The following is a 25,384-nucleotide window of genomic DNA, read 5'->3' on the forward strand; positions in this document are numbered from 1 at the left end:
CTCCCCTTCTCAGGGCTGCCCTCCGCCCCGCCCCGAGCCCTGGGCCAGCGGAGGCACAGATGGCCACCCAGAGGCGGCGACTGCAGGGAGGTGCTGGTGGCAGGGTGGATGAGGTGAGGTTTCAGAAAGGGATGCCGGGTGCATTGGAGACCCAGTAGGACAAGCGCAGGAATCAGTGGGCGTGTGGCCGGGGACTGGGCAGGAGAGCACACCCAGGGACTTGTGGCCACACTTGTGGTTCTGAGGAGCTGGTGCTGGATGAGGTTCTGCCACCCGTGAGTGGACGCAGCCGCTTTCCCTTGCCGGAGCCTGGCCACTGTCTCCCTAAACTGCCCACTTGGCAGCCCCCCTGCTGGTGCCACTCAGGTTATTTCTTTTGTGGCAGCTGCAGACCCAGTTCCTAAAGGGGACCCCAGGAGGCAGGGTCAAGGGCAGTCAGAGCCTGGTGTAAACCAACACCCCAACATTCCGTCCTCTGGCCAGGCCAGTGCTGTCTCCCCAGGTCCCGTCTCTGGGCTCAGCCAAAGGCGATAGGAAGCCCTGCTTCGGACAACGGGGGCGTCATGCCTCAGGGCACCCCTCTGCTACCTCCTGCCATAGCTCTCCTGCTATTAGCTCCGGACTTGGGGGGTGCCCAGAGCTTCCGACTGGCTGCAGCCACCTGTTGGGTCTAGAAAGATGGAGACTTCTGAAAAGAAAGGGGTGCAGAGACAGGGAGGGAGCATGGGCCAGGCCCGAGAGACTCACCAGGCATGGGGAGACGGGGGCCACCCCGCCCGCCCTGTACTCTAGAAAATGCGTTTCTGTGAGCATCAGAGAGCGAGTGTGCCTCTAGCAGCTGCTGCCCAGGGGCCGTGCTGTTGAACGTCCCAGTCGGGAAGGGAGGCCTGTGTCCTGTATCTAAGGGACGACCCCCAACTATGTGGGACCAGAAGAGCCCCCTGCCCTGAGGGTGACAAGGCTCCCAGGAGGCAGAGCTGAATGGGAAACTAGCTTTTCGGGACCTGGGGGGTGGCCACCCCCCAGTGATGCTCGGGGGTACTCCTGGTGCGATCTCCAGGTGCCGGGGATTGAACCCAGGTGGGCTGCGTGCAAGGTACATACCCCTTAGGTTGTTTTCAGAGTAGGGGCGGGCCCTTGCCCAGGGTCTTCTGCTCCCCGATTCCTAAGTTAGGGCTGGAAGGCGTGGCAGGGGCGGCAGTGGGGTATGGGGGCTGTGGCCTGGGGCTCCTCATTGCCCCAGCGGGCACCAGCCCCGTCCAGAGACCCTGAGGAGCTGGTGCTGCTTCGGGGCGGGGGGCAGCTACAGCGGCTGCTGGCCCGCCGGGTGCAGGGTGAAGGGCCCCACCAGCCATCCGAGCGGGGGACTCTGCTGCAAGTGCTCCAGAAGCTGCTCTAGCCCCTGCCACGCCTGGCGCACACGCTCGTGGCTCGAGCCCAGCTGCTCGGTGGCCACCTCGGCGCCAGGCCCGCCCGCCGTGGTGGCCGACACCAGGCCATAGAGCTCACACAGGCTCTGGCGCGCCTGGCCCAGCCGCGGCTGCAGCTCCGGAGGCAGCCCCTGGAGGCCCGAGGCCAGGCCGCTGTAGGCCACGTGCAGCTGCTGGAGGCTGCCACAGGCCCGGGACAGAGCGCGGGCGTCAGGCTCCTGCGGGGTGAAGGACACAGGTGAGTAGCTGGCAGCGGCAGCCGCCCCCACCACACACACACACACACACAGCAGGCCCCTGTCCCTCCCTCTCGAGTCTGGCTGTGGCTTGTCAGCAGGTTTTTTTGTTTGTTTGTTTTTGTTTTTTTTTGCTTTTTGGGTCACACCTGGCGATGCACAGGGGTTACTCCTGGCTCTGCACTCAGGAATTACCCCTGGCCGTGCTCAGGGGACCATATGGGATGCTGGGATTTGAACCCGGGTCGGCCACGTGCAAGGCAAACGCCCTACCCGCTGTGCTATCTCTCCAGCCCCCGTTTGTCAGCAGGTTTTGTCGTTGCTGTGAGGGGGCTGCACCTGGCGGTGCTCAGGGCTGTCTCCTGGCTGTCTGCTCAGGAATCGCCCCGGCTGGACTTGGGGGACCCTAGCGGATGCCAGGGATGGACCCTGGGTCAGCGCCTTCCCCCCGCTCTCCTATCACTCCAGCTCTCTGTGTCAGTTGATTTTGGGGGTGCAAGGAATGGAGCTCAGGCCTCACGCTTGCAGGGCCAGCTCTATGTCAGCTTAGCATCATCTCTGGGCACCCCCCTCCATAACTGCCTGGCATAAGAGTGACCACCCTGGGGAGCAGGAGAGATGTGCCCCCCAAACCAGGTGCTACAAATTGCCCACAAGGTGCCTCCCCATTGCCCCTCAGCCAAAACGCGCCTCCTCTCCATGCTGGCCCCCACCCCAACATCCCCCTGAACTCCAGGCTCTGACTTCCGCCCCCCTGACCACGCCCAGCTCACAGCTGCCCCAGGGCCTTTATACCAGCTGACAACTCAGCCCAGAGCCTCGTTCCTCCATCCCTTCCCTTCCGGGCCACCCTTATTTCCTACCCCAGCTCCCAGACGTCGCTCAGAGTGGCCTGGGAAATGGGTTCAAGGCACGTTAGCCCCCCCAGGCTCTATCCAAGGTACCGCAAGGTTAGGGGTGACCTGAGCACTGCCCAGAGGGCCACAATGACCCGGAGCAGCATCCATAGCCAGCACCAATCCCCGAGCCATCAGGGGAGTATAGCTGGGAGTGGCTCCTGGGGTCCCCTGAGCACCCGCCCCCCTCGAGGAAAATTATCCAGTCCCTTGCTTGGGGACTCAATCAGACTCATTTTCCTTGAGGGCGTGGGGGTGCGCTCACCTCCCTTGAGCCCATGTCTGGGGGTGGACCTGCTTCTCCCCTCACTCCCCCTGCCCCAGGCCAGACCACCCTTTGGGTCCCGAGCAGGGGGCCTCGGGAACCCAGAGCTGATCCTTATGGTGCTCACAGGCCTAAGTGCTGCCAGGGATGAACCCCAGGAAGCATGTTTTAGGGAGGTGGGGGAGATAGGCTAAACCTGGTGATGCTCAGGGCTCACTCCTGGCACTGCTCAGGGGCCCCTGTGGGAGTGGGATGCTGGGGATCAAACCTGAGCCGGCCGCTTACAAGACCAGAGCCCTCCCCACCGTCCTGTCGCTCTGGCACTACACTTGGAATTTTCTCATTCTGAGCAACACCCATTGCGGGAGGAGAGAGGAGGGGTATGCTCCCAGGGGCTCTCGCATGCATGCAAAGTGGTTGTTCTAGCCCTTTCTCTGTGGTTCCGCTTTGCTCTGTTTGTGCTTTACTTAGGAGCAGGGGGGGTGGGGTGGGGGCAGTGGGGTGGCGTTGGGGGTCACATCTGGTTGTATTCAGAGATCCCTCCTGCTTCTGCGCTCAGGGGCCTCTGTGGGATGCTGGGGATTGAGCCCGGGTAAGCCACACGCAAGGCCAGTGCTAGACCCCCCCCCCGCCTTCCCCCCACTCCATTCCTGAGGCGCCACTTTCTTACCTCCCCGAAGCAGTCCTCAAGCTGCGCCAGCGCTGACCGGGCTTGGAACTGGCTGTGCTGGAGGTGGCACAGGGCGTGCTCGAAGGCCCGTTGGCGGAAGCCGGGGGCCAGGTTGCCCAGACGCACAAAGTAGCTCCTTTGGTCAGCCGAGAGCACCTGGGGCCCCGGCGCGGAGGCCGCTAGCTGGGCTGGGGAGAAAGAGGGTTGGCTGAGTCCAGCAGGCCTTGGGGCTCACCGCACCCCAGTTACGCCATCTGCCGCCCCGTCTCACCTTGCTCCTCGGCATTCATGGGGTGAAAGATCTCCCCCATGTCCCCCAGCAGGTCCCGGTGCGTGGTGGAGGCCAGGGTGGAGGCAGGAGAGGTGGCCGCAGACACCGCAGAGGCCACCCCCACACGGACAGCTTCCTGGGGGCCCCCAGCAGTCTCCTCACCTCCTTGGGTGGGGCCTCTGCATCCGGTGGGGCCCGACTGGGACCCCGGGAGCCAGCTCTGGAGGGAGCTAAACCCACTCTGCACCGCTCCCGTCAGCCCGGTGGACATGGCATCCCTGGCGCCCGCCAGGAAGGTCTTTGATGCGTCCAGGCCCCCGTGGACCATCCCCGTGGCCAAGGACACAGCCCCGGACACCCCCTCACAGACCGTGTCCTTGGCGCCCGTCGTGATATTCTGGGTCGTGTTCAGGCCCTTCTGCACTGCCCCCTCGGCCACATTCATGGCCCCCGTGAACCCGGTGGCCACTGTGTCCTGGGCACCCGCCAGCATGGCCTTGGACGTGTCCAGGCCTCCATGGAGGGCGCCTGTGGCCACATTCACAGCTCCGGTCACCCCACCACAAACTGTGTCCTTCGTGCCTGTCAGCATGGCCTTGGACGTGTCCAGGCCCGTCTGGACGGCCCCTTTGGCCACATTCACGGCCCCAGTGACGCCCCCACAGACTGTGTCCTTGGTGCCCGTCGCAATATTCTGGGTGATATTCAGACCCGTCTGCGCCGCCCCTTTGGCCATTTCCAGAGCTCCAGTCAGCCCGGCCGTCATGGTGTCCTTTGTGCCCGTCAGGACAGTCATACTGGTGTCCAGGCCGGTCTGGATGGTGCCTTTGGCCACATTCATGGCCCCAGAGAGCCCGGTGGTCACTGTGTCCTGGGTGCCCGTCAGGACATTCTTACTGGTGTCTAGACCAGTCTGGACGGTGCCCTTGGCCAAGTTCATGGCCCCGGTCACCCCACTGCACATGGTGTCCTTGGTGCCCATCACGATATTCTGGGTGGTATTCAGGCCCGTCTGCACTGCCCCTTTGGCCACACCCAGAGCTCCGGTCAGCCCAGTGGTCACTGTGTCTTTGGTGCCCATCAGCACAGCCTTGGAGGTGTCCAGTCCTCCCTGCACAGCCCCTTTGGCCACATTCACGGCCTCGGTCACCCCACTACTGACAGTGTCCTTGGTGCCTGTCAAAACTGTCTTGGTGGTGTCCAGGCCAGTCTGGACAGTGCCCTTGGCCACACCCAGTGCCCCTGTGAGCCCAGCGGCCACTGTATCCTTGGTGCCCGTCAGGACGGTCTTACTGGTGTTCAGGCCAGTCTGTGCAGTGCCCTTGGCCACGTTCATGGCCCCAGACAGCCCGGCGGTCACTGTGTCCTTAGTGCCTGTCAGGACAGTCTTTGTAGTGTCCAGGCCAGTCTGGACGGTGCCCTTGGCCAAATTCATGGCCCCGGTTACCCCACTGCACAAGGTGTCCTTGGTGCCCGTCGCGATATTCTGGGTGGTATTCAGGCCCGTCTGCACTGCCCCTTTGGCCATTCCCAGAGCTCCGGTCAGCCCAGAGGACACCACATCTTTGGTGCCTGTCAGCACGGCCTTTGAGGTGTCCAGGCCCGTCTGGACAGTGCCCTTAGCCACATTCATGGCCCCAGTGAGCCCAGCAGTCACCGTGTCCTTAGTGCCTGCCAAGACAGTCTTACTGGTGTCCAGGCCTGTCTGGACGGCCCCTTTGGCCACATTCATGGCCCCAGTGACGCCCCCACAGACTGTGTCCTTGGTGCCCGTCGCGATATTCTGGGTGGTATTCAGGCCCGTCTGCACTGCCCCTTTGGCCACACCCAGAGCTCCGGTCAGCCCAGTGGTCACTGTGTCCTTGGTGCCTGTCAGCACAGCCTTGGAGGTGTCCAGTCCTCCCTGCACAGCCCCTTTGGCCACATTCACGGCCCCGGTCACCCCACTACTGACAGTGTCCTTGGTGCCCATCAGGACGGTCTTAGTGGTATCCAAGCCAGTTTGGAAGGTGCCCTTGGCCATACCTAGTGCTCCTGTAAGCCCACTGGTCACTGTGTTCTTGGTGCCCGTCAGTACATTCTTACTGGTGTCCAAGCCGGTCTGGACGGTGCCCTTGGCCAAGTTCATGGCCCCAGTCACCCCACTGCACACGGTGTCCTTGGTGCCCGTCGCGATATTCTGGGTGGTATTCAGGCCCGTCTGCACTGCCCCTTTGGCCATTCCCAGAGCTCCGGTCAGCCCAGTAGACACCACATCTTTGGTGCCTGTCAGCACGGCCTTTGAGGTGTCCAGGCCCGTCTGGACAGTGCCCTTGGCCACATTCATGGCCCCAGTGAGCCCAGCAGTCACCGTGTCCTTGGTGCCTGCCAAGACGGTCTTACTGGTATCCAGGCCCGTCTGGACAGTGCCCTTGGCCACATTCATTGCCCCTGTGACCCCAGCAGTCACTGTGTCCTTGGTGCCTGTCAGCACAGCCTTGGAGGTATCCAGGCCCGTCTGGACGGCCCCTTTGGCCACATTCACGGCCCCAGTGACCCCCCCACAAACTGTGTCCTTGGTGCCCATCGCAATATTCTGGGTGGTATTCAGGCCCGTCTGCACTGCCCCTTTGGCCACACCCAAAGCTCCAGTCAGCCCGGCGGTCACTGTGTCCTTCGTGCCTGTCAGGACGGTCTTACTGGTGTCCAGGCCGGTCTGGACGGTGCCCTTGGCCACATTCACAGCGCCAGAGAGCCCGGCAGTCACTGTGTCCTTGGTGCCCGTCAGCACAGCCTTGGAGGTGTCCAGTCCGCCCTGCACAGCCCCTTTGGCCACATTCATGGCCCCGGTCACCCCACTACTGACAGTGTCCTTGGTGCCCATTAGGACGGTCTTGGTGGTGTCCAGGCCGGTCTGGACGGTGCCCTTGGCCACATTCATGGCCCCAGAGAGGCCAGTGGTCACTGTGTCCTTGGTGCCCGTCAGCACAGCCTTGGAGGTGTCCAGTCCTCCCTGTACAGCTCCTTTGGCCACGTTCACGGCCCCAGTCACCCCACTGCACACAGTGTCCTTGGTGCCTGTCAAAACTGTCTTAGTGGTGTCCAGGCCAGTCTGGACAGTGCCCTTGGCCATACCCATTGCTCCTGAAAGTCCAGCAGTCACTGTATCCTTGGTGCCCGTCAGGACAGTCTTGGTGGTGTCCAGGCCGGTCTGGACGGTGCCCTTGGCCACGTTCATGGCCCCAGAGAGGCCAGTGGTCACTGTGTCCTTGGTGCCCGTCAGCACAGCCTTGGAGGTGTCCAGTCCTCCCTGTACAGCTCCTTTAGCCACATTCATGGCCCCGGTCACCCCACTACTGACAGTGTCCTTGGTGCCCATCAGGACGGTCTTGGTGGTGTCCAGGCCGGTCTGGACGGTGCCCTTGGCCACATTCATGGCCCCAGAGAAGCCAGTGGTCACTGTGTCCTTGGTGTCCGTCAACACCGCTTTGGAGGTGTCCAGTCCTCCCTGTACAGCCCCTTTGGCCACGTTCACAGCCCCAGTCACCCCACTGCACACAGTGTCCTTGGTGCCTGTCAAAACTGTCTTAGTGGTGTCCAGGCCAGTCTGGACAGTGCCCTTGGCCATACCCATTGCCCCTGTAAGTCCAGCGGTCACTGTATCCTTGGTGCCTGTCAGGACAGTCTTGGTGGTGTCCAGGCCAGTCTGGACGGTGCCCTTGGCCACGTTCACAGCCCCCGTCACCCCACTGCACACAGTGTCCTTGGTGCCTGTCAAAACTGTCTTGGTGGTGTCCATGCCGGTCTGGACAGCTCCTGTGGCCATGCCCACTGCCCCTGTGACTCCGCTTGTCACCGCCCCCTTGGCACCCTGGAGGGCAGACTGGGTCACGTCGAGGCCTCCCTGCACCACGCCTTTGGCACCGTCTGCCACACTGGCCACCCCAGAGGAGACAGCATCCTTGGTCTTGTTCATCCCGGAGCTCACCAGGTCCTTGGCCCCAGAGATCATCTGAAGAGAAATGATTCTGTGGTCAGGCACAGTGGGGACCCCTGCCAACCTGGTCCTGGCATCCAGAGTGCCCACCCCCACCATGGGCCCTGAGAGATAGGACAGGGGTTATGTGCTGACTTTATATTTCAATTCTAATTCCAGCACCATTAGGGGCTGCTGCTGAGCACAGAGCAAGGAACATTCCCTGAGCACCACCAGGGGGCGCTGCTGAGCAAGAGCCAGGAATAACCTCAGCACCACCAGGGGCGCTGCTGAGCCCAGAGCTAGGTATGATCCCTGAGCACCACCAGGGGGCGCTGCTGAGCACAGAGCTAGGAATGGCCCCTGAGCACCACTAGGGGCGCTCCTGAGCACTGCTCTGTGTGGCCTCAAAAAGCTGAAAAAAAAAACGGGACTGGAGCAATAACGGAGGGAAAGACAAATATTTGCCTGGCATGCAGCCAATTCAGGTTTGATCCCCAGCACTTCCTAGGGTCTCCTGAGCCCCACCAGGAATGATCCCTGAGTGCAGAGCCAGCAGGAAGCCCTGAGCACAGCTGGGTGTGGTCCAACACCCCCCACACCCCACAAAAAGGCAGAAACAAAAACCAAAGTTTCTGCCCCTGAGGTGACTTTTCTTTCACCTTTTTATTGCTCATTTTGGAGTCACACTTAGCAGTGCTCAAGGCTGACTTTTGGCTCTGTGTTCAGGGATCACTCCTGGTGAGGCTCCGGGGACCCTCGGAGGTGCCAGGGATTGAACCTAAGCTATCCCAGCTGTCCTATAGCCCAGGGCCCTGTTCTATTTTTGGGTTTTTGGTTTTTTGTTGTTGTTGTTGTTGTTTTTGCTTGTGGGGTCACACCCGACAATGCTCGGGGGTTATTCCTGGCTCTGCACTCAGGAATTACTCCTGGCGGTGCTCAGGGGACCAGATGGGATGCTGGGAATCGAACCCAGGTCGGCCACGTGCAAGACAAACACCCTACCCGCTGTGCTATCGCTCCATTCCTGTTTTGTTTTTTCTTAATCTTTTTGTCTTTCTTCTGATTTGGGGGCCACGTCCCCATAGGCTTCAGCTTCTCAGACTCTCCCTTCCTCTGCCCTACTCACCTCAACTCTAGATTTGCTTGTTTGCTTTTGTTTGGGGGCCACACCTAAATGTGCTTCTGGCTGGCTCCTGGCTCAGCACTCAGGAATCACTGCTGCCCGTGCTCGGGATCAGGGCGGCGGTGGGGAGCGAGCCTTATGGGACTCCCAAGATTGGACCTGGGTGGGCCGTGTACAAGGTCAGTGCCCTCCCCTCTGTGCTATTGTTCCAGCCTGACCTTGCCTCTAGATTTTGACAGATGTGAGGGAACCTGTGATTCACTGACTGAGTCAGTGGCCCAGGGCTGTCCCTGGTGACTCTAGGGATGGGCCTGGTGCACGCTGGGCAGGAGCTCGGCCATTGGGCCGCCTTCCGGGACCAAGGCCCTCGTCAGTCTTAGGGCTCCCCAAGAACGGGCAGCTCAAGGACAGCCACAGAGGATGGCAGGGTGCGGGCAGGTCCCACCGGCAGTGTCTGGTTCTTTCTATTTATTTCTGTTGTTGCGGGGGAGTGGGGTTGGGCCAATCTCGCAGTGCTCAGGGCTGACGCCTGGCTCTGTGTTCAAGAATGACCCCGGACAGTGCTCAGGGATCCAGCCAGGCTTGGCTGCAGGTCAGGTAATGACCTTAATCCTTGACCACTTCAGTGACCCTTTAAAATTGAGTAGGTGGAGCCAGAGCAAGAGGACAGTGGGAAGGGTGTTTGCCTTGCACGCGGCTGACCCAGGTTCAATTCCTGGCACCCCATAGGGTACCCCAAGCCCCGGCCAGGAGTAATTCCTGAGTGCAAGCCAGGAGTCAGCCCTGAATACTGCCAGGTGTGTCCCAAAACCAAAGTAAATAAAATAAAAATATAAACTGAGTAGGGGGTGGGGAGGTCTGGAACCATAACACAGCAGATAGGGCGTTCGCCTTGCACGTGGCCAACCCAGGTTCAATTCCTCTGCCCCTCTCGAAGAGCCCGGCAAGCTACCCAGAGTATCTCTCCCGCACAGCAGAGCCTGGCAAGCTACCCGTGGCGTATTCGATATGCCAAAAACAGTAACAACAAGTCTCACAACTGGTGCCCGCTCGAGCAAATCGATGAGCAACGGGATGACAGTGATTATCAAGTGATACAGGGGGTGGGGACATAGTACAGGGCACTGGCCATGGATTTGATCCCCAGCACTCCTGAAAATTACCAAACAACCAGAGTGAAGATGGGAGAGCCAGCCCCACCCCCTCAGGCCTGAGCACTGAGCAGCGAATATCACTGGGAGTGGCCCCCAGGTCCCGTGACAGTGGCTTGAGAGTCTCCCCCCTCCCCACAAGACACCTGCAAAACATAACTGAGCTCAGGGCTAGAGTGATAGTACAGTGAGTAAGGCACTGGCCTTGCACGCAGCTGACCGCCCCCCCCCCCCCGTTCAATCCCCGACACCCCAGGGTGTCCCCCAAAGCCTGCCAGGAGTGATCCCTGAATGAAGATTCAGGAGAAACCCCTGAGCGCCACTGGTGGAGAGCACCAGGGCTCTGGGCGTGGATAGGAGTACTACTCACTGTGTGACCTCAGGGAAGTTGCTTGCCCTCTCTGAAGCACAGCCAGAGATGAGCATTTCCCCAGCTTCCCCTTACCAGAGGGAAGGAGCGCTGCCCTGTGACTGGGAGCCAGGGAACGGAGGTGGAGGAGGGTGTGGCAGGGGACAGGAGACACAGTGCCCCAGGCAGCTCTGGTGTGCCCTGGCCCCAGAGAGGGCGCGGCTTTGCCTGTGGGTTTGCAGGACAGGGTGGGAGACCCCCAGGCTGTGTGATTTCCAGCCCGAAGCTGCACTTCTCTGGGTGGTAGCTGCTTGGCGGGTAGGAAGGCCACACCCCCATTTCTGGTTGGCTCGCTTGCTTTGGGGTGTCCCCTGGCAGTGCCAAGGGGACTGACTTCTGGCTTAGTGCTCGGGAGGCCCTGTGGGGCCAGGCACGGAACCCAGGGTTCCCGTAGGCAGAGCCCCTGCCCCTCGGCCGGCCTCGCTCCGCCTGGCCCAGCCCAGAGCTGTATTTCATTGGTTTCGCCAGGAGCATTTTTTTTCTTTTTGGGTCACACCCAGCGATGCACAGGGGTGACTCCTGGCTCTGCACTCAGGAATGACTCCTGGCCGTGCTCAGGGGACCCTATGGGATGCTGGGAATTGAACCCGGGTTGGCCGAGTGCAAGGCAAACTCCCTCCCCGCTGTGCTATCGCTCCAGCCCCACCAGGAGCACTTTCCCTCCGGCTTCCCAGGGGCAGACCCTGAACCTCCCCAGGATGGGGGGCCAGGTGGGCCGCCCCCTCACCTTGTCTGCTGGTGACAACAGCTGGTCGACGTCCCAAGACATCTGCTCCTGGCCAGTGGCCCCTGTGGGGACAGGAACAGGTCAGGCATTGGGTGGCAGGGGCGACGCGGGCGGGGGGGGGGGGGCGGTTGTTGCGTGCGGGCGGCCATCAGCTGTCCGGGTTCCCATTACACAATCTGCAGGCACAGCCCGAAAGATCAGGAATGTCCCCGCCAGGCTGCCAGGAGGCGCCGTCTCCAGCCCCCCTCAACGCACACGTTCACCTGAGTCCTGGGGTGCCGGCAGCCCCGGGGAGGTGGGGGAGGCCCCCGCCCCGTCCTGCCCGCCTCCCCCACCCCCACCCCCGCAGACAGCTGCCCCGGCGGGTATGTGGGACAAATGTCAGCTGCCTGGCGGGCCTGGCTCCCGCTGCCCGGCCCTGTCCTGCCCCCGCAGCCCCCCCAATACCGCAGCTCAGCTTCGGGGGAGCCAGCGGACACCCCAGTTAGCAGCTACCTCTCTCGTGTTATTATTTGATATCTGTGGGGCTTGGGCCACACCCGGTGATGCTCAGGGCGGACTCTTGGCTTTGTGCTCAGAGATCAGGGGGACTCTGAGGGGTGCGGGGGATCAAACCCAGGTTGGCCGTGTGCAAGGCCAGCGTCCTACCCCTCGCTTTTGTCTTTCAAAAAGGATTTTTTTTTGGGGGGGTGGGTTCACACCCACTAGTGCTCAGGCTGTTCCTAGTTCTTCTCTCAAGAGGGGGTCCTGGGGGTTCCCAGAGCCCTGGGACAGGGTGGGGGATTCAGGCTCAATGCACGGCCAACGCTCCCACCCTGTCCCGTCCCCCCGGCCCCACCTCACCGCCCCTCTCTGGGACCCTCAGTTGCACACCCCCATTTCCATAGGGCATCCGAGTCGGGGTGACGGGGTTGGTGGGGCCTGGGCTGTGTTCACATACAGCCCCCTTCCAGAGTTGTGCCTCAGTTTCCCCTCTGGCACCGAATGCTGCTTGCTGGCCTCGGTGCGTGTAAAGCAAGCGAGGTGGGCACTTTGGCAGCCCCCCCCCCACCTTAACTTGATCTGTGTACATCGCCGTCCACTCACCCTGAGCCTGGGGACGGGCAGCCTTGGGGGGTGCTGTGGGCTGGGCATCTCTGTGGGTGTTGCTGATGAGATTCCGAGCAGAACGGAAGCCAGGCAGGGACCCGAAGAAATTACTCAGGCCCTGGAAGGGGGCGAGGGGCGCGCAGGGTTGGGGCTGTTAAACATTTAGCAGCTCTGGGTCGCTCCCACCCGGCACCTGCCACCCCTCCTCGGGTCACCTCGGCCACTCGGAGCCTCAGCGGCCTCGCCCGGCGGGCAGGGCAGACCGGGAGAGGGGGGGATGACTGAGAGAGTCACAGGTGGGGGGGCCCCGGCTCAGAGAGGTTCCGATTGGCTCAGGATCAGACGGTGGGAATGGAACTTGGCCCCCGGGGGACCCTCCCCCACGGCCTCATGCATGGGGACCGGGGACGGGCTTGGCACCGCCAAGGCCACAGGGAGTCCCCCTCCGGAAGTCACTTTCCCAAGGTCCTGGATGAAGTAGGGGGGGCTGGCTCTCCCCCTTACCTTGCCCTTAGACTTGGGGGGATCCCGGCCTCCTTCGTCCCGAGCAGACATGGTAGCGGTCAGAGCTGCTGGCAAAGAAATGGGGGTGAAGAGGGGGCCTCCCCTGCCCCCCCACCCCCAGGCCGGGGCAGTGATCCAGGAGCCCAGCGGGGAGGCGCCCGGGCCAGCCCCCACCCTCAGCTCACCAACCTGCGTGAGGGTCCCACGAAGCGAAGGCCCGTCAGCCAGCGGCCGGGCGGCTCCACTTCCCGGGCCTTATAGGGTCTGGCGGGAGGCGCCGGGCGGCCGGGGCAGGCAGCCAGGGGCCCTGGGCGGTCACGTGCCTGCAGCCTGGCCCGGCGTGGCCCTGGCCCAGCACCTTTCCCCTGATGTCCACATCCGCCGCCTGTGCCCACGGCGCTGCCCCCGCACAGCCCAGCTGACTCACGAGGGCTCTCCTGGGCGCCCCCACCCCGGGCACCGCCCCCCGACCCGGCTCCAGCTCTTGGCATCTGCTGCTCAGTTCCTAAGAATTGGAACTGTGTCCCACAGCTCCCTGCCAGGAGGGCAGGCATGTTATCCGGGCTCCAGCCTTCTACCTCAGTTTCCCCCTCCTGGTGACGCACCAGGTCCCTGCCAGGTCCTGCTTTCTGTGGGAGCCGGGGGAAGCGCTGCAGCTGTTCCTCTTCTCTGCCCCAAACACCCAACTCCAGCTGCGGGGACGGCCTGGACAGTCCCTTCACATGTCCAGGCTCCAGCTGCCTCAGGGCCTTTGCACAGGATTATGCCCGCTACTGGGCACAGTCTCTCCCAGCTCCCTCCCCTTCACCGCAGCTACCAGACTGATCAGGTCCCTCCAATGTGTCCCGGACCAGGGGAGAGTTTGGTTAAAGGTGTCAGCTCAGACGTTGGTCACACAAAAGGAGGTCACACGTGAGATGTTGGTCTTGCTGCAGCTGTGTGTGGAGGCGAGGGTGCCACTCCCCAGGAGACTGCCTCTCAGAAAGGGTAGACAGGGAGACCGGAGGCAGCAGGGCCTTGCACGTGACCAACCTGGGTTCCATCCCCAGCCTATCATGAGCTTCCCTGAGCACAGAGCCAGGAGTCAGCCCTGAGCAGAACAGGTTATGAGCCATAAGCCCCTCCTCCCACCAAAAATAAATTAGAGATCCAGTGAGGAGACCCCCATTCCTGAGGACATCAGATGGGGGTGTGTACATGAGGAAGGCTTGTCAATTTAGGGAGGCTTCCTGGAGGAGGTAGCCCCAGCCAGAGTCTGTCCACCACCCGCCTTGCCCATCCCCTCGCTCAATCACTGAGTGGCAGAGCCGGGACTCAGACCTACACTGAGGCTGTGTGTTCTGGAGAGGGTGGAAGGGGTGTCGTATCCCGCCCTGAGCTAAGTGTCGCCCCTGCCTGTCCCTGGGCAGGGGCCGGGCGGGGAAGGGGAGTTTAGTTTTGGACTCCAGGCCCGCTGCCCCCCTGGGCTGTCTCCTTGGAGACCTGCTGTGTTTGCCAAACAGTCAGAGCGAAAGGCGGTGTGTCCCCCCCAAAGCCTGTCTCCCAGCCAGCACCTCCCGAAGGCGGCAGGGGGGGAGGGGAGAGCGAGAGGGGGTGGGGCTCTGGATGTTCCCACGGCCCTGGGACAGTCTCAGGAGGCCCTGGAGGGCAGCCAAGGTCTGGAACATCCACCAGATGCTATGCTGTCCCCTCCCTGCCCTGCCTCCTCCCTCCTCCCCGGCCCCGCGGGGCCACCTCACTGTTCCTCAGCACCTTTGCATCAGCTGCTGCTCCTGCCCAGATCACCCCCCCTTTCAAATCCCTCATATCTTTCCAGGTTCTTTGTCTAACTGCCACCTCCTCCAAGCAGCCTTCCTGGACAGCCCTCTCCTATTGCAAAAGGACACATCCTTCCCTGAAGGACCCCACTCCCGCTCCCCATCCTCCCTCTCACCCTCCCTCTCGTACTGATGTGAGAGAAAGACATAGAAATCACTTTCTTGAGGCTGGAGCAATAGCACAGTGGGTAGGGCGTTTGCATTGCATGCGGCCAACCAGGGTTCGATTCCCAGAATCCCATATGGTCCCCCAGCACCGCCAGGAGTGATCCCTGTGCATCGCTGGGTGTGACCCCCCAAAAAAATTTAAAAAATAAAAAAAAATAAAAAAACAAGAAAAAAGAAATCACTTTCTTTTTCTTTTTTTTGATTTTGGGTCACAACCGGTGGTGCTCAAGGCTGGCTCCAGTCTCTGTGCTCAAGGATCACTCCTAGTGCTGCTCAGGGGACCCTATAGGATGCTGGGGATTGAACTCAGGTTGGCTGTGTGCAAAGCCAGTGCCCTCCCTGCTGTGCTATGACTCCAAGTCCGTCACTTTCTTCCTTCTTGCCCACCCAGATGGAAACGATGCTGGAACATCATTCCCAGGGTGCAGGGGTGGGGCTTGATATCCCCCAAATTGCAGGGGTTACCTTAATCCTTTTGCTTTATTTTGTGTGTGGGGGTCACACCCAGCAATATTCAGGGGTTACTCCGGGCTCGGCAATCACTCAGGAATCACTCCTAGAAGTGCTCAGGGGACCAAGTTGGCTGTGCGAAAGTTGAAAGAACTTGAACCCCTCAGGAAGTGGGGTGCAGAGGACAGAAAAGGATCAGAGCTTTCCCACCTTGGTGGAATCAGGAAAGGCTTCCTGGAGGAGGTGGCTTTGGGACTGGAGATACTGGCTGTACTATCACCCCGGCCCCCAGGCCCAGGTTTGATCCCAGTCACCCCATGGTTCCCCCTGTCCTGTCAGGAGTGATTTCCTGAGCAATACACCAGGAGTAGTCCCTGCATACCACCCACCCCCATCTCCCACCAGAAAACAACTGAACAGGGCCAAGGCCCAAGGCAAAGCGCCTTTATCTGGGGTCTGAGGGTGACAGAGAGCCACAGAGGGTGCAGGAAGTGGCTCAGGCTCCAGGGAGCACCAATTTTGGCCTGGTTCCAGGGAAGCCAGGGGCCGCAGTGAGCTCACTGCACTTTCCTAACACCCGGGGGGGCCCCGGGGAGGTCTTCAGGGCAGCCAGGAATGCGGTCAGAGGACAGCAGGGACTCTGCTCTGGCATCCCCACCCCTGCCCGTAACCGATTGACACCATGGCCCTGACTCAGTTTCCCATCCTGGCCAGTGCAGCTAGAGGTGGGTTGCTCCTGCAGGGTCCAAGGAGGTGGACCTCAGACAGCGCTGCCCTATCTGCCTTCTTCCTGCTCCAGATCCCGCTCCAGCCTAGGGTAAATGTTTATGGTGCGTTTGTTTATACTAAAGTGTGAATGACTGACTTCCTTCCGGGTTGGTAGAGGGGAGGGGACAATGCTTCACCTACGCCAGCCAGGACTCCGGCAAGCATCACTCTCTTCCTAGGGGGGATCAGCCAGTAACACAGGGTCCTAGGGCCTCCCTCCCCCAACCCCTGCTCTTAGGCCCATGCGGGCCGGAATGGAGGTCACACCATGGGCCTTAAGACAACACACAGCACCTTTATTTCAGGAAAGAAACCCCAGATCAGCCAAAGCAAGAGGGCCGTGGCCTTGCTGGTTGTGGTAGAACATCTGCAAGCATTTTTCTTCTTCTTTTTTTATTTTTTTATTTTTTGCTTTTTTGGGTCACATCTGGCAATGCACAGGGGTTACTCCTGGCTCTGCCTCAGGAATTACTGTGCTCAGGGGACCCTATGAGATGCTGGGAATGGAACCCGGGTCGGCCACGTGCAAGGCAAACGCCCTACCCGCTGTGCTATTGCTCCAGTCCCTTTTTTGTGTGTGTGCTTAGGTCTGACTCCTGGCTCTGTGCTCATGCTCAGGGATCATTCCTGGCAGTGCTCAGGGGAACCTAGGGGATGCCAGGGATTGAACCCAGGTCGGCTGCATGCCAGGCCTAGCGCCCTCGCCGCGGCCCGATTCCTCAGGCCCCACTGGGGAAATTCTTTTTCAGTCCACGTGGCCAGGCAGGTTGGAGCTGACTCCGAGTTCCCTTCCCCACTACTGCCAGGCCAAAAGGCACGTTCCCTGGGAGCCTTTTATGATCAGCTCCTAGAACTGGGGGAAGAACCCCTGTAGTAGTGAGAGACAGAAGTTAGCTTGGGGGGGTAGAGTGAGGGCCCCCCCCAAGTCCTTGAGTCCCGGGCACGGTGGAAACGCTGGTCTGCAGTTCCCCATCACGTCCACGAGGGGGCGGCAGAGCCCCGGCGGCGGGGGTCAGAAGTCCAGCTCGGGCATCAGCGTGTGCTTGGGCGTTTTGGGGGGTTCCGGCTCCTCCTCGGGGAGCACCATCCCCGCGTCTCCGTGCTGGGCCTCCCAGGCCCTCTGCTGGGCCGGCCAGTCCAGGTGCGCCCAGCGCGGGTCGGGGGCCCCGACCACTTCGTCCACCCAGACGGACAGGTCGCGGGGCGTGTCGGGGCGCTCCAGGAGCAGCGGGGAGAAGGGCCCGACCAGCCAGGGCAGGGGCACGGCCTGCAGCACCAGCTCCAGCAGCTCGTCCACGCAGGCGTGCGCGCGGGCCAGGCTGCCCCTGCCCTCGGCCAGCGCGGCGGCCGGCACGTCCCGCAGGCAGCGCGCGTCCGCGAAGGCGGCCTGCAGCGCGTCCGCCCGCCGCCGCACCTCGGCCACCTTGTCTTGAGCGCCGGCCGGCAGGCCCCGCACGCTGCCCTCCAGCGCGTCCACCGACTCCTGCAGCTCCCGCATCAGGCTGCGCGACAGCGACAGCGTCTCCAGCTCCGCCTGGGGCCCGGGGGGGGGAGGGGGGGGAAAGACGCGGCCCGGCCTCAGTTTCCCCGTGGGAGACCACAGGAAGCAGCGCGCGCCCCTCCATTTCAAGCGCCCCTCGGACTCCCACGGGACCATCTCTCTGCTTCCGTTTTCCGAGGAGACTCCCCCTACCCCCACTTCGGGACCACCAACCAGCTGTCTGCCTCAGTTTCCCAAGGGGCACTCAGAGGGGCAGGCTCCCTGCCACATGTCTCACATAACCCAGTCAAAGGTCTGTCTCCGCACAGATGCTCAATAAGGCTGTTGGCCAGTTCTCTCCTCTCTCTCTCTCCTCTCTCTCTCGCCTCTATCTCTGTCTCCTCTCTCTCCTCTCTCTCTCCTCTCTCCTCTCTCTCTCTCGCCTCTCTCACCTCTATCTCTGTCTCCTCTCTCTCCTGTCTCTCTCCTCTCTCCTCTCTCTCTCTCTCTCTCTGCCACACCCAGTGATGCTCAAGGCTGACTCTTTTTTTTTTTCTTTTTGGGTCACACCTGGCGATGCACAGATGCACAGGGGTTACTCCTGGCTCATGCACTCAGGAATTGCACCTGATGGTCCTCAGGGGACCATATGGGATGCTGGGAATTGAACCCAGGTCGGCCACATGCAAAGGCAAACGCCCTACCCGCTGTGCTATTGCTCCAGCCCCTCAAGGCTGACTCTTGTGCTCAGGAATCACTCCCGGCAGTGCTCAGGGGACCATAAGGTATGCCAGGAACCGAACCCAGATTAGTCGTGTGCAAGGTCAGCGCCCTCCCTGCTGTCCTGTTGCTCTGGCCCAAGACCTCCCTTTCCCCAGGAATATATGGTAGGACCAGCTCCCTGCCTCAGTTTCCCCCAACCCAGACCCTCTCAGAAACCACTGACCTGCCTCAGTTTCCCCATAGACAACCCCAGATGGCTCTGTCTCTCCATTCCCATGTCCCACGAACTCTCCATAGCACCACAGTCCTTCCTGCCTCAGTTTCCCCTGGTGACACCCTCCAATCTGCTGTTCTCAGCATTAAAGTGCTCAGCATTAAAGTTCCAGCCCTCTGATCCCTGGTCCACGCTCCGTGCGGGGTCTGACCCATGACGCTCCCCAGCCCCCTCCTCTGCCCTCCTACCTGAGTGCGGGTGCGCCCGTTTTCAGAGGGGCTCTGGCTCCAATCTTCCCATAGCTCCAGGACCTTCCCGGGGCGGCCCGGGGCTCTGGGGGTTGTGCCACACTGCATGAGGTCGATCTGCAGGGGTGGGCATGGAGAGAGAGTCGAGCAAAACAGCTGAGGGAACCAGGAACCCCCCCATTCAGCCTCCATGAGCACTTTTTAAAAAATTATTATTTTGGGGGGCTGGAGCGATAGCACAGCGGGTAGGGCTTTTGCCTTTGTACGTGGCCAACCCAAGTTCGATTCCCAGCATCCCATATGGTCCCCTGAGCATCGCCAGGGGTAATTCCTGAGTGCAGAGCCAGGAGTAACCCCTGAGCATCACTGGGTGTGACCCAAAAAGCAAAAAAATAAAATAAAATAAAATAAAAAATTATTTTTTGTTTCGTAGGCCACACCACCAGTGCTCAGGGCTAAGTATTGACTCTGTGCTCAGGGATCACTCCTGGCAGGACTCAGGGGATCCTCTGGGGTGCCAGGACTGGAACCCAGGTCAGCTGCATGCAAGGTAAACACCTTCCCGCTATCCGATCATCCTGGCCCCTCTGTGAGCATTCAAGGCAGTGATGTCTGGCATAACCTTCACACCTGCCCGTCTGACCCGGCCAACCTGCCCGTTCTCTCCTCTGCCCTCTGACTTATAACCTCTACTTCCCTTCCGCCCAGACTCAGCCAGGCCCTTGCTCATGCTGATCCCCTGCCCTGGTTCACAGCAATTCAAGTTTCAGTGCAGTGGCCACCTCTTCCAGGAAGCCTTCCCTCTTGTCCTCCTAGCTGGACAGATTCCTCCTCTGGGTCCCCCGGCACTCAGCTCATACCCATTCTGACCTTGATTCCCCTATCTTTGAGGCCTTGTGTGTGTGTGTGTGTGTGTGTGTGTGTGTGTGTGTGTGAGCACAGCACCCCCAGTACCCAGAACAGGGCAGGTGTTAACAATAGATGTACATCATGCTCTATTCATGCTCTGGAACATTCTTCAGTCTTAAGAGATAGAACATTCTAAACCCACAACATGGGGAAGGGTACCCAGAAAACATGAGGATCAGTGACATGAAAAAGACCTTTTTTTTTCTTTTTGTGTCACACCTGGCGATGCTCAGGGGTTACTCCTGGCTCTGCACTCAGGAATCACTCCTGGCAGTGCTCAGGGGACCATATGGGATGCTGGGAATCAAACCTGGGTCGGCCGTGTGCAAGGCAAACTCCCTCCCCACTGTGCTATCACTCCAGCCCAACATGAGACACACTTGCCAGGGCACATACTCAGTCACACCCTCCTATGCCCCTCGCCTCCACCTCCCGTCCAAAGAGACAGCATTTAGATCGAGCGGAAGGTGCTATCAGGGGCTGGGGAGGAGAGAGGAGTGGGTGTTGCATGGGGACAGAGTTTCAGTGGGGGAAAAGAACATTCTAGAGAGGATGATGGGGTGGACGGCAAGATCTTAGGAATGGATGAGCCTCGGGTCCCTGTACTGCCCACTAGGACATGGTCACAATATGGTTGGTTTGTTTTAGGTCACATCTGGCAGTGTGACTCCTGACACTGAATTCAGGAATCACTCCTGGCAGGCGTTCAGGGGACCCTGTGGGGTGCCAGCGACCAAACCCAGGTTGGGTGTGTGCAAAGCCAGCGCCCTCCCCGCTGTGCTCCGGCCCGTGGTTCCCCGCGGAGTGCGTTGTGTGTTCTGTGTTAAGGATCGCACACGCCCTTGTGTGCTATTGCTCCACTGTTCTCGGGGCAGTAACCGGGTCCCACGGCTCAGCTGACTCACCGCTCAAGCAGCAAGCGTGCCTTGAGCTCTTGCCATGTCATAGGTGCTGTGCCCAGTGCCTGGGACAGGCCGGAGATCCGGTCAGCTGCCCCAGGCAGCGCTTTACACTCAGGGCTGCCCGCCTTGCACAAGGCCGACCCTGGTACGATCCCCGGCATCCCACAGGGTCCCCCCAGCCCTGCCAGGAGTGACCCCTGTCTGAACCATGGAGTGGGCAAAGGGGGCTCTCACCAGCTCCAGGGCCTCCTGCAGCTGGGCCAGTGTATCCTGGGCGTGGTGTTTCCTTTGCCTGAGTTTCCCCAGTGAGTGTTCATAGGCCAGGTGGCGGAGCCGCGCCGACAGGGAGCCCAGGCGGACAAAGTAGCCTTGCTGCTTCCGCTGCTCTTCCAGCGAGCCCACCTCCGGGCCCTCAGCCTCCGCCGCCAGCGCCTCTGGAGGGGGGGCAGAACAGGGGAGGGGGTCAGTGCAGGGGGGGTCACCCACTGTATGTCTGCTCACCCCCTTCCGGGTCCACAAGCTCTTGAGCTAGAAGAATCACAATTTTGGGGTTGGAGCAATAGCACAGCGGGTAGGGCATTTGTGTTGCACGCGGCCGACCCGGGTTCGATTCCCAGCATTCCATATGGTCCCCCGAGCACCGCCAGGAGTAATTTCTGCGTGCAGAGCCAGGAGTAACCCCTGTTCATCGCCAGGTGTCATCCAAAAAGCAAAAAAAAAGAAGAAGAATTCCTTGTAAACAACAATAATAAAAATAATAGAGATGGAGAAAGGTATCATCTCTGGGGTCCCCGGTTGCCCGAATAAGATGGGTAAGATGCCAAACTTTAAAGAATGATGCCTTTATTTATTTGGTTTTGGACCACACCCAGCATGCTCAGGAGTTACTCCTGGCTCTGCACTCAGGGTTCACTTCTGGCCGCTCTCGGGGGACCCTAGGGGATGTCGGGGATTTAAGCCGGTCGCTGGCGTCCTGCCCAGACGTTAAAGGAACTTCCTAAAGTGGCCAGTAGAAGGCGTCTTGAGCAACCGGGTCAGGCCGCGCCCCTCGGCCTCCTCAGTTGTCTTTCCCACAGCAGCCACAAGAGGGTGCCCTGGAGCTCTCGGCGCTCCCAGGCCAGTTCCAGCTCATAAGCTGGCACGCAAGGTCGGACTGTTAAGTGCCTGAACTGAATCAGGCCATGTTAAAGACCAAATAGCACAATTGGGGCGGGAGATCCCCCAAGCTGAGACTCCGGGGGCTCTAGGTGGTCGGATTTCTGATGAGGTGCAGGTTTGGATGGGAGGAAGCTGTGTGACTTCCCGGGGACCCCAGACCTCTCTGATCTGGAAGCTCCCGGGCCGGTGACGGGGCTGGGGCAGCCTCACCGAGCTCCTCCTCTGTCATGGGCAGGAAGTGGTCCACCAGCTCTTCCGACTTGCCCAGCACCACATCCACGGCGTGGCTCACGGAGCGCTTCAGCTCCACGCTCCAACGGCGGCTCTTCTGGGCCAAGCCCACCACACCTGTCACGCCGCTGGCCACGGCGTCCTTGGCCGAGGTCACCACCTGGAGGCGGGGGCCATTCCGAGCACCGTCCCTGAGTGTCCATACCCCTGGGTGTGGGGCTCAGGGATTCCAGGCTCTGAGCCTCAGTTTCCCCAATTTGTGGCAAACATGAGCAGTGCCTGCTACCACAAGATGGACACAGGGGTGGGCCCATGGGTGAGGGCTGTTTTTGCCGGTTGTAAAACAGATATAAATTTGGGCTGGAGGGAAAGAGCACGCAGGAGAACCCCAGTTCCAGCCGCTGCACCACATGGTCCTCCGAGAGCACTGAGGCAGGAGTATCCCCTGAACACTGCCAGGCATGGCCCAAAAGTAAAAAAAAAAATGAAAACAGGGGCCGGAGAGAGCTCAGTGGGCTGAGCGCACGCTATGCATGCTGGGGCCCCGGGATGTCACCCATACCCCCTGGGCACTGCCCGGAGCAACAGAGCACAGAGCCAGGAGCACCCCCAAGCACTGCCAGGGGGGAGGCACCCCCCAAACCCAAACCTGAGACCAACAAATAAGACACAAAAACAGGTGGACTTGGGCCCCGCGGACCTCCCTGGCCCCTGCTCCCGCCCCCCTGCTCCCGCCCCCGCCCCGCCTAGCCCAGCTGGGCCGGTACCATCTCGGACGGCTGCTGGAGGAACGGAAGCTTCTGCTCCAGCTTGTCCAAGCCCCTGCAGGCCAGATCGTTCACGGTGGCCACTGTAGCGGGGAGACACAGACGGGGACAACGTGAGGTGCCTGGGTCCCGCCTCCTCTCCCCTCCCCGCCTCTGCCCTGCCACCAGGGGAGCCCTCCCCACTGCCCCCCGCCCTCAGGAAGGCACAGGTGGCGGCCCAGGGAGCCGCTCAGGGACCTCTCGGGCAGAGTCAGCTCAGGACAGGCGGGGTGGGGCGAAGGGACAGACGGCAGAGGGAGGGCAGAGGAGGGGGACGGACCAGGCAAATAGGCTCAGGCACGTCGAGGAAGGGGAGGGGAGAGTGAGGCGGGACCCAAGGGAACATGTCACCCCCCCCCCCCGCTCCCCGCCGCGGTGTCCCACCCCTCGCAGGAAGGTGAGACGGGCCACCCGGGGGCAGATGGGGGAAGATCCCGGGGACACGTGGTCCAGGCAGGACTCCGGGATAACGAGGGGTTCCTGGCGGTGACTCTGGGGCTGGGGGCTGCGAGGTCCTGAGTGGCAGGGGGGCGGGGAGGGGGGCTGGGAGCACTCACTCCGGGGCTGCAGGTGGCTGAGCAGCGGCTGGGCGTGGTCCAGGGCGCGGGCAGTGAGGTCGGACGCGCAGTGCTCGGCCAGGCGGCAGGCGGAGCCCAGCAGCGGGTACCTGTCCTTGGCGGCGCTGTAGGCGCCCGACACGGCCGAGCACGTGCTCCTGACCAGGGGCAGCGCCGCCACGCGCTGCACTGCGTTCTGGGGTGAGGGAGCACAGAGCTGGGGGAGCCGGGGCGCTGGGGGCTTGGCCCACCTCCCCTCTGGGGACTTCAAGGGAAGGGCTCAGGGGCGCGGGCAAAGCGTGCCATGTGCTCACGCGCCCTCTAGTGGCGACACATGCCCAGTCTCAGTCTTCCCCACCTATACAGTGGGTTTTTCAGCGTGCCCGGATGGGGGAATTTCGGAGGGCAAGTGCAATGTTTCATACACCGTTTGCATCGATTTATCTTGAACAGATATACTGCACCTGACACTATTATTAATTATTATTATTATTACATTTTTCTATATAGCATCTCATCTTAGCAATTCTTAAATTATTTTATATAGGAAAAGCCTGGCAAGCTACTGACAGCCTCCCGCCCACATGGGGCAGAGCCTGGCAAGCTACCCATGGTGTATTCAATATGCCAAAAACAGTAACGATAGGTCTCATTCCCCTGACCCTGAAAGAGCCTCCAATCGTTGGGAAAGACGAGTAAGGAGAGGCTGCTAAAGTCTCAGGGCTGGGAGGAACAAAGACGTTACTGGTGCCTGCTCGAGTAAATCGACGAACAATGGGATGACAGTGATACAGTGATACAGTGATTATTATTATTGTTATCATCTAGTTTGAGGACCACACCCACTGATGCTCACCCATTGGTACTCATTGGTAACTCCTGACTCTGTGTTCAGGAATCACTCCTGTGGGTGCTTGGGAGAGTCTATGAGGTGCTGGGGACTGGATGCTGGGTCCCTCACGCGTGAGACAAAAGCCCTCCTCGTTGGCCTATATCTCAGTCCGACACTATTATGGTGGACAGATGCCCGGTAAGTTTTGCACCGGAGATGCTATAGGGTGAACACACCCCTCTCCTGGCCTCAAGGGAAATGAGGAAGATGGGCTACCCCTCCCCTACCCCAAAGCCCCCAATACACACCCTGTGCCCTGCCTTCAGGACAGGCAGCACCTTACCTGCTGGTCATGTTCCCACAGACTGGCACTTGGGGCCTGAGCTGACTCATTTTCGGACATTCTGGCTTCCAGTGGGCACCCCTGGGGGTCGGTACCATGTGAGAAGGGGGCGCGCGGGGAGGAACGGAGCACTGCCGAGCCTCCGGCTTCTCCCCACCCAGGTCTCGGGATTCATCTGGGTGAATCTTGCAACAATCCATGCAAATGTCCCTTTTCTCTCAGGCCCGAGCCTCCCTCAGGGGCCGGCAGGCCCGCTTTGGGAGGTGATGACACGGTGTGCACAAGGTCCAGCGGGTACTCCGGAGAGCCCCTGCGGGTGGGGCGCCCCAGCGTGAGTCAAAGCAGGGGCTATGGGGAGAAAGAGGCCTGGGTTTCTCTCTTGGCGTTTACCTGCTGTGTGACTTCGGGCTAATGTCTTCACCTCTCTGGGCTGTTTCCGCCGCTGCTGCAAAGTCGTCGGGTCCTTGCTGCCCCCAAGCGACCCCCTGCAAGTGGGCGGGTGTGGGGGGGGAGGAGTGGGCAGCTGCAGAATCGACCGATACCCACAATCCCTTTTTGACAGAAAGAGAAACTGAGGCAGCCAGCAGCCCTACGCTGATCCCAAGGTCAGTGCGCTGGTAAGGCAGGGCAAGGGATGCGCTGCCGCCCCAGATGCCCCTCCTGTCGTTCCTTCTCCATGCCCACCCGGTGCCCTTAAAGCCTGGTCCATGGCCAAGAGTCCTGAGCGTCAGCCAACTAGGCCAAGGGTCCAGCCACCTGCTCCATTCCGTCACTCCCCTCCTCTCTCCTCCCTAGATTCCCGAACCTTCCCCCCACCTACCGATTGGGGTTACCCAGACCTGTGTGCACGGCACTCCCCAAGGTGTCGCAGGCGGCCTCAGACCCTCACATACCTCCAAGGACCCCAGGGTCCCTCCAGGCTCCGCCTCCAGCCTACCCACCCTCTTTATAGCAGTCGGGGGGCGGTGCCTCCTGGCACCAACCAATGAGGAAAGCTCACTCAGGGGGCGTGGCCAGGGCGTGGCTCCAGGCCCTGCCCCTGTGTGCCT

General features: G+C 60.9%; 2 protein-coding genes across 2 annotated transcripts; both read right to left on the reverse strand.

Annotated features, from left to right (window-relative positions):
• Window positions 1-70: 70 nt before the first annotated feature.
• Window positions 71-13,106, reverse strand: PLIN4 (perilipin 4). Its single transcript, XM_055126891.1, has 7 exons — window positions 12,919-13,106; window positions 12,730-12,794; window positions 12,223-12,343; window positions 11,137-11,198; window positions 3,769-7,759; window positions 3,498-3,685; window positions 71-1,648 (listed from the first exon to the last, which is right to left on the reverse strand). Exons 2-7 carry the CDS (start codon window positions 12,778-12,780, stop codon window positions 1,304-1,306), a joined length of 4,758 nt encoding a protein of 1,585 aa, XP_054982866.1. The 5' UTR covers window positions 12,781-12,794; window positions 12,919-13,106; the 3' UTR covers window positions 71-1,303.
• A 3,186-nt stretch (window positions 13,107-16,292) lies between these two features.
• On the reverse strand, window positions 16,293-25,236 carry PLIN5 (perilipin 5). Its single transcript, XM_004619420.2, has 9 exons — window positions 25,175-25,236; window positions 24,726-24,820; window positions 24,336-24,416; window positions 23,161-23,356; window positions 22,565-22,647; window positions 21,777-21,957; window positions 20,643-20,842; window positions 18,598-18,714; window positions 16,293-17,466 (listed from the first exon to the last, which is right to left on the reverse strand). Exons 3-9 carry the CDS (start codon window positions 24,393-24,395, stop codon window positions 16,945-16,947), a joined length of 1,359 nt encoding a protein of 452 aa, XP_004619477.1. The 5' UTR covers window positions 24,396-24,416; window positions 24,726-24,820; window positions 25,175-25,236; the 3' UTR covers window positions 16,293-16,944.
• Between the last annotated feature and the right edge of the window lie 148 nt (window positions 25,237-25,384).

Source organism: Sorex araneus, chromosome 2 (genome assembly GCF_027595985.1).
Source record: "Sorex araneus isolate mSorAra2 chromosome 2, mSorAra2.pri, whole genome shotgun sequence".
Classification (NCBI taxonomy): Eukaryota; Metazoa; Chordata; class Mammalia; order Eulipotyphla; family Soricidae; genus Sorex; species Sorex araneus.